An 8,594-nucleotide genomic window follows, 5' to 3' on the forward strand; every position below is an offset into this window, starting at 1 on the left:
AATAAATACAATCTCTTTCAAAAATGTTTGAAAATAAAATAAAATTAGAAGTCTATCCTACCCTCTTACCCTGCTCTGCTTTTCTTTCTCTTTCTTTCCTCTTTCTTTCTTCTTTCTTCTTTCTTTCTTTCTTTCTTTCTTTCTTTCTTTCTTTCTTTCAGATTTTATTTACTTATTCATGAGAGACACAGAGAAAGAGAGGCAGAGACACAGGCAGAGGGAGAAGCAGGCTCCATGCAAGGAGCCTGATGTGGGACTCAAACCCAGGAACCCGGGATCACACCGTGAGCCAAAGGCAGGCGTTCAACCGCTGAGCCCCTCAGGCATCCCTCTGCTTCTTTTCATATAACTTGTCAACTCCTAACATATCAGACAATTCACTTATCATTATCGTCTATTGTCTAGCTCTCCACGAGAATGTGCACTCCGCGAGGACACAAACTTCAGTCGGTTTTATTCACTGCTCTATTCCCAGCACCAAATTCAGTGCCTGGCAAGTTGCAGTAAACAATACATGATGAAAAAAGACATTTGTTGAACAAAGGGACAAATAAAATATTTGTGGGCTAATACATGTCTTGGTCCTTAGTGGCTCAGGAAAAGAATCCAACATCGCCCCTGTGAGCTTTTTAATAATCTCAGGCAAGTAACTTAACTCCCTGGGCCTCAGGCTCCTCACCTGTAAAACGGGGATGAAAAAAAAAAAAAAAAACGGGGATGAAAATATCACATGCGGTTACTCTGATCACTAACTTCATTAAAATAAGAAAAACACTTAGAGCAGTGCCTGCAAATACGAAAGATGTTACCAATTATTTTTGCCCTTGAGATAGAGCCCTCATCCGTTTTTGTTTTTGTAAGATTTTATTTACTTATTTATTTATTCATGAGAGTCACAGAGAAAGAGAGAGGCAGAGACACAGGCAGAGGGAGAAGCAGGCTCCTCGTGGGTAGCCCGATACAGGGCTGGATCCTGGGACCAGGGGACCAAAGCCCTGAGACAAAGGCAGATGCTCAACCGCTGAGCCACCCAGGTGTCCCTATCCGGTTACTTGTACTTCGTCTGGTTTGGGGGAACCAGCCCCTCCTGAGTCTCCATCCCCAAGGTTTGCGTGGGTCTGACTCCTCCCTCTGGCAAGTCTAGCCAATCAGCGTGGGCCACTGAGATTGGTTCAGTGCCGGGCATGTGATCCAAGTTGGTTCAATGAGACCTCGTGCTTCTGGGATAAAGACAAATTTACCATCTTTTTTTTTTTTTTTTTTTTTTTTTTTTTTATGATAGGCACACACAGTGAGAGAGAGAGAGAGGCAGAGACATAGGCAGAGGGAGAAGCAGGCCCCATGCACCGGGAGCCGGACGTGGGATTCGATCAAAGGCAGGCGCTAAACCACTGCGCCACCCAGGGATCCCAAATTTACCATCTCTTATAAGGTTCTGTATAGCCAGACACTCTGACCTGCCCACTCTCCCTTCACTGTCTCTGCTCTGGGCACACTGTGTTTCAGTCTGTTCCTTGAACAAGACTTGATACCCCCCCCCCCCCCAATGCTTCCATTCTGATTCCACTATCTGGAAGACATGCCCTTCTGCCGGGCTAATCCTTCTTATCTTTGTGCACTCAACTCAAACATCATCTGTCCGTGTTCTCATGGCCACTTACATGTCTCTTCTCTGGTCCCTTCATATCCTGGTGTCACCACTTTTATTTTTACTTTTTATTTTTTGAAGTAAAATAGCCTTGTTTTATTATGTGCAGACTATATATAAATAAACCACCCACTCTGAAAACAGCAGGTTCTGGCTTTTCCCAGAGTCCTCAGAAACCTCTGGGAGACAGTTCCTTTCCTTAGAGAGCGGTGTGTGTGTGTGTGTGTGTGTGTGTGTGTGTGTGTGTGTGTGTGTGTGACATCTAGCCACATGCTCCTCCTTGCCTAAAATCTTAAACCCTGTCTCCATCCAGCTCCTCTGGTCCAGAAGGAGGCATAAGCCAGTCACTCAACCTCCATCTCATTCCTCGGCAAAGAATCAAGGAAGGCTTGCCACTCTGCTAGTAATAACACTGAGGAGGTTGGTCTTATTCTGAATCTCTTTCAGGGTATCTTGACTAATTCTTCTCATTCTGGGCCATAGCTTTATAGTCCTCTGTAGTTCTCCACCATGTCGTGTACATAGTCAATGAAGTGTCTGAGACAACATGTTTGCTTTGTTTTCTGGGAGGCTGGCTTCTGCCTTCAGGTCATTCATCACATAGGCTGATGCCCCCACTTTTAGCCATGTGACCCTCAATAAGTCATTTCCTCTCTTTGAGCCCCAGTCTCCTCATCTGTAAAATGGGATATTACTTATTATGTAGGTTCTCTCTGAGACTGGAGCTCCCTGGGGGTTGGCATTATGCCAGATGCTTGGTACAGGGCCTGACATGGACTAGGAATGCTGTAGGGGTTAGCAGAGTGCATCAATGAGCAGTCCAGGGAACCAGTGGGCACCCAATCCCTGTCCTGCATGATGATGACTCTCTTAACTACTTCCAGGATGCTTATACCCTAGCAACCCCCATGGGCTAGGTCAAAGGCATGTGCCTTAAAGAGAGGGGAGGCTGGGTCTGGATTCTCCCACAGGCCCATTTTCTGAAGCCCCAGCCCAATCAGCTCTATCCCTCCAAGGTCCTAGGGAAGGCAGGACTCACACTGAAGGAGGGCTCAGATGGCCATTGTCAACCCTCAAGTTCATATCACCGGTGGGGCAGCGAGATCCAGAGTCACACAGCTGTTCAGTGGTGGAGGCAGACTCAGAACTTCAGGATCCTAATTCCTAATTCCTAGTTCCTGTCTACCCTACTGCTACCCATGAGGACTAAAGCACACATGGACATCTTTAACCACACACAGAGTTCCCAGTAGCTGCATAAAGCCTGGCCTTTAAGTCAGTGCTAAGGGTCAGTGCTGTGTCATACACTGGAGTCAGCTTTCGAGTGCTTCTGAATGAAGAAAATTCTGAGTAGTGGTGATCCCTGCCATGCTCAGCCCTCAAAGAACACTCATAGACCTTTCTGCAGAGACCCTGGGTTACATACATGGAAGATGTAATTTCTTATCTTTACCAATAGGAATTTCCCCACTTTACAGAATGGGACACTGAGGCTCAGAGGGGGTAATTAATCACTCAAGATCATGGTTGGTGGAGCTGAGATTCTGACCCAGGTTTATGGACTCTAAAGTACTTAACTCAGGAAGGCAGGAGAGAAAAGTGGTGAAGAGCATAGAATCTGGAATTGCAAGCCCTGAGTGAGAGGCCATACCACCTTTTTTGAATAAAAACTTGTTTTTCTTGGGGCTTTGGCTGGCTCAGTTGCAAGAGTATGTGACTCTTGATCTCAGGATCATGAGTTCGAACTCCATGTTGGGTGTAGAGATTACTTAAATAAATAAAACTTTTTTTCAGATTTTATTTTTAAGGGGTGCGTGGCTGGCTCAGCTAGTTAAGTGGCCAACTCTAGATTGATCTCAGGACTGTGAGATCAGCTTCCATGCTCAGCTCCAAGTCTGCTCTGAGATTCTCTCTCCCTCTCCCTCTGCACCTCTTGCTGTGCTCTCTCTCTCTGAAATAAATAAATTAATTTAAATATTTATTTTAAGTAATCTCTACACTCAATGTGGGGCTCAATTTTATAATCCTGAGATCAAGAGTCGTATATTGTATTGACTGAGCCAGTTAGGTGCCCCTAAATAAATAAAACTTAAAAAAACAACATTTTTTATTAGGGCTTAGTTTAAATTTTAAAAATTATGTAAATTTTAAAAAGATTTATTAATTTATTCATAAGAGATATAGGCAGAAGGAAAAGCAGGTTCCCCACAGGGAGCCTGATGTGGGACTCAATCCTGGGCCCTGAGCCAAAGGCAGACGCTCAACCACTGAGCCACCCAGGCATCCCTGTTTGTTTGTTTGTTTGTTTTTTCCGATAGAGAGAACCAGTAGGGGAGAGGCAGAGGTAAAGGGAGAAACAGACTCTCCAATGAACAGGGAGCCCAATGTGGGACTCAATCCTAGGACCCTGGGATCAGGACCTGAGCCAAAGGCAGCCACTTAACCATCTGAGCCACCCAGTCGCCCTTGGGCTTAGTTTATATCACAAGGACCCCCATGCCATTTGTTTGTTAAAGTTGCAGTTAAAGCCCCAACTAGTTGTGTGTGTGTGTGTGTGTGTGTGTGTGCATCCTCATTAACCCACTGCTGGTCAGACTCCCATGTCAGAGTTGTTTGAGTCCCCACTGCAAGCTGGTTTGGGGAGGTACCTTGTCTTCCTGCTAGCCAGCCCCGAGTTTAGCCCAGGTCACAGAGCTTAGGGACCACGCTGGAGTCCCTAGAACCCTGGTCATGGTTTTGGTTGGTATGTCAAGACCACTTTGTCCCCTGCTGATCCTTTGTCTTGGCTCACCTGACGTCTAGGGTGAATCTGGTTCCAGAGCCCCAGCATGTGGAGACCCCTAGCTGGCCCAGGTCTGCAGCCTTCACCCCTAGGGGGAGCCTTGAGGACACATCTCCTATCCCCAGCAAGCTCTGCTAGCTGCTTCCATGGCCCCAGGCTGGCCCTAGTCACCCACCACTCTGCATTGCCCCCACTCCCTGGGGCCCCTGGAAGTCCCCCACTCACCATGTTTCATGTTGTCCTTCCACTCACCCACATAGCAGTCACCATTGACAGCGTACACCTGGTGCCTCAGTCCATTCTTTTGAGCCTTCTTGTCCCACTCCTTCCATGGGGGCTCCGACTTTTGCAAGCCCTTGGAGATAGGCATGTTGGCTGCTTCTGTGGGGCCAGCGGGTGCTAGCAAAGGGTTAGGGACATCAGGGGCTCAGTGCGCCCATAGTAGTGCCAGGATCCTGGGGCTTCCTGGGGAGGCACTTGTTTGGACCCAAATGACATGAGTCCTATGTGTTCTGAGTCCCCAGGCAGATGAGCAGCCCTTCGTGGGGGCACCCTTCCGTGCTGGACTGACCCTTGCCTGTCACCTCCTTTGCATTTCTAGGGCCTCCCTGAGGTGTGTCTGATGACACAATTGCTTGGGAACCCAGGGAAACCAGTATAGGAGGGGGATTTGTGATGGCATCAGGAAGAGGTTGCCCCCAACTAGTGGTTGATAGTTACATATTTAATAACCAGCATGACCAATCAAAGTGGATGCTGGTCCTAAGGCTAGAGCTTGGCCTGGAGGCCCAGTGGTGAGCATTGGAATCCATTCCAGGAGAGTTGTGGAAGTGAGGAATAGCCAGGCCACTCTGGGCTGGCAGACAGTTGCTACAGCACAGCCTGCAGGGACACCTTCCCCACACTCAGTATGCAATACTGGAGCCCCTTTGGTCCTGCCTTATCTGTTAGAAGGTGCTAGAAATGTCCAGGGCCTGGCTTTAGAGGCTGTCAGGGGAGCCCACCAACTAAAGATACTGCCTCTAGGGTGACCAACTATCTGGATTTGCCTAGGAACTGTGGGGTTTCCTAGGAACTTGGACTTTAGTGCTAAAACTGGGTCCCAGGCACACCAGAATCATCCTTCTACCTCTGCCCAGATACTCTACTTGTCTGTCTTATTACATGGTTAGATTTTTCCATCAGACCAGGGCTCTCTTTCTAACCGTGCCTGATGGGGTTGTAGAGAAACTTTAGGTGGTCTAGGGTCTCTCCTTATTCTGGGAGCCCCCGGACCTGTGCTCTCACGTCCCTAAGATCTCCAGTGCAAACGGTCATGTCTACCTGTCTATCTCCATGGGCCTGGTGCAAGGTGATAAAGATGGTCTCCTTCATATCAAGGGGATCTGTTTCCCCTCAGCAAATACCATCATCTATCCTGCTCCATTGGTTTGGGGAATTACACACACACACACACACACACACACACACACACCAGCAGAGCTAGCAGTAGGGGCTGGAGTGAAATATTTTACCACTAGCAAGAGAGGTGCTGACCTATTAGAATGACCTCTGGGCTGAGCAACTTTCAGATCATGGTGTCCCAGGCATCCACCCATGCAGGGTCAGCATCATGGGTGTGCAACTTGTACAGTTGAACAGGGCCCACCCTTAGAAGGGCCTGTGCCTTGTTTATTTCTTTGCTATGCCTGTTTTTAAATTCTTTTTTTTTTTAATTTTTTATTTTTTAAAGGATTTTATGTATTCATGAGAGACAGAGAGAGAGAGAGGCAGAAACATAGGCAGAGGGAAGAGCAGGTTCCATGCAGGGAGCCCAATGTGGGACTTGATCCCAGGACTCCAGGATCATGTCCTTTTTTTTTTTTTCTTTTTTTTTCAGGATCATGCCCTGAGCCGAAGGCAGACGCTTAACCGCTGAGCCACCCAGGCGTCCCTAAATTCTTTTTTTTTTTAAGATTTTATTTATTTATTCATGATAGACACACACAGAGAGAGAGAGAAAGAGGCAGAGACACAGGCAGAGGGAGAAGCAGGCTCCATGCCCGGAGCCTGATGTGGGACTTGATCCCGGGGTTCCAGGATTGTGCCCCGGGCCAAAGGCAGACACTAAACCACTGAGCCACCCAGGGATCCCCAAAAGATATATTTATTTATTCATAAGAGACACACAGAGAGGCAGATACAGGACTTGATCCCTGATCCCAGGATCACACCTTGGAGCTGAAGGTAGCCCTGAGCTGCAGGCACCGCTCAACTGCTGAGCCACCCAGGTGTCCCTGTTTTTAAATTCTTAATACTTCATGAATGAGGGCTGCCTTTTTCATTTTGTACTGGGCCCGCACCTCAAGGAGTTCCTTCTGTTGGACTATAGCAGGGTCTCCAGGAGTCTGACCAGGCTGACCAACCACACTGGCTGGCCCATATTTTGACAATCATGCCTAGGAACAGGGTAAGCAGGGATCCCTGGGTGGCTCAGCAGTTTGGCGCCTGCCTTAGGCCCAGGGAGTGATCCTGGAGTCCCGGATCAAATCCCACAATGGGCTCCATCTGCTTCTCCCTCTGTGTATGTCTCTGCCTCTCTCTCTCTCTCTCTTTCTCTCTCTCTCTGTTTCTCGTGAATAAATAAATAAAATCTTAAAAAAAAAAAAAAGAAAAAAGAAAAAAGAAAGGAACAGTGTAAGTTTCTCCAGGCAAAGAAAACAGTAGGGACAAAAGCTGGAAGGGAGGAAACACTTTCAGGCCCTAAACTTAACATTTTTCTTTTTTTCTCCCTTTTCCTAGTACTACCTGTACAGTGATGAATCTTCATGTTTACATTAATTCACTTTTTAAAAAAATCAATATATTTATCCGAGAAAGAGACTACCTATCTTACTATAAATTGAAAACCAGTAACAAATACCCTAAGGGGAAGGCACAGTTAAAATAAAAATACTATAAGGAAACCACCTTAATGGCGCAGCAGTTTGGCGCCTGCCTTTGGCCCAGGGCACGATCCTGGAGACCCGGGATCGAATCCCACGTCGGGCTCCTGGTGCATGGAGCCTGCTTCTCCCACTGCCTATGTCTCTGCCTCTTTCTCTCTCTGCGTGACTATCATAAATAAATAAATAAAAATTAAAAAAAAAAAAAAAAAAGGAAACCACCTTAAGTCCTAGCTAGATATCGTGGCTTACAGTTGAGATTAGCAAATATTCAGAAGGATGTTAATGCCATATTAGCCCCAAACTGACACTTTCTCCTTGGTTTACTCAGTACTGTGAGAACCTAGAACCTAATAACTTTTTTTACGATGTCGCTAGGTGTTACTTAATGCCCCATCAGTGTCATATAAAATCCTCTGTCCCACTCTTTCTTGGGAACAGGGATTCTGCTCAAGAGGAGGTTGCAGTCTTAATACGTGAGCTACCGAAGGGAAAAGAAAGTTTTTTTTTGGGGGGGGGGGGCATTAGTTTTGATTCTAAATAACAATAAATTAACCACAACGGAAGTTGGAGGGGCGAGGTCCAGAGGGCTGGGGGGATCCCGAGCCCCACCACTACCGCTTGTGCCAGCTCACCTGCGCCCGCTCACCTGTGGGGCGGGGCCTGGATCTGCAGCCCCTCGGGCCGGAGCGAGGGGGTCACAGCCTCCAACCTCGGTAACAGAGTGCAGCGCGGGCTCCGGCGTCCGCGGCCGGGCTGGGGTCGCTATGGCAACGCGGGGCCCAGGCGAAGCCCCGCCCCTTCCCGCGGAGAGCGCGCGCTTGCGGCCGGCGGGGCGCTGATCGGCGGAGGCGGGGAGGCGTCGTAGGGCTGGTGGAGCTCCAGTGCGGCGGGGCACATCGGCCCGGGGGCCGGCAGGGGGCCGGGCGAGCCCGAAGGGCCGGTATCCGCGGAGCGTGGCCCTGTGTGCCGAGGAGGCTACTGCGCCCCCATCTGGGGCTCTCCGGAGCCAGTACAGCGCCCTAGCGGACAGGGCAGGATTAAAGGCTTTTCTGCCATGTTTCAAGACAAAGCGGTAAAATCTGAGAGGCAAACCAGCATCACACCAGTCCTTAGTCTTGTGGGGGGTGTACTGGACACCCTTAAGAATCAGAGAGGCGGCGCAGACCCGCCACCCTTGGGGATGCGTGTGTTTTACATAGACACAAGTCAGCCTAGGTCTTTCCTCGCTCTTCAAGAG

The 8,594-nt window shown here is 48.5% G+C and overlaps 1 protein-coding gene across 2 annotated transcripts in view; it reads right to left on the minus strand.

Moving 5' to 3' along the window:
- The window catches only part of MORN3 (MORN repeat containing 3), a 21,654-nt gene extending 13,393 nt beyond the window's left edge, over positions 1–8,261 (minus strand). The window contains exons 1-2 of one of the 2 annotated variants that reach the window (XM_041728996.1): positions 7,990–8,261; positions 4,656–4,829 (exon numbers count right to left, since the gene is read on the minus strand). In XM_041728996.1, coding sequence (XP_041584930.1) covers positions 4,656–4,800 — 145 coding nt within the window. In that variant the 5' untranslated portion in view covers positions 4,801–4,829; positions 7,990–8,261. The remainder of the gene's footprint in view (positions 1–4,655; positions 4,830–7,989) is intronic. The other variant, XM_041728995.1, reaches the window with a different exon arrangement.
- Between the last annotated feature and the right edge of the window lie 333 nt (positions 8,262–8,594).

The sequence above is a fragment of the Vulpes lagopus genome, chromosome 14, assembly GCF_018345385.1.
Source record: "Vulpes lagopus strain Blue_001 chromosome 14, ASM1834538v1, whole genome shotgun sequence".
Lineage (NCBI taxonomy): Eukaryota > Metazoa > Chordata > Mammalia > Carnivora > Canidae > Vulpes > Vulpes lagopus.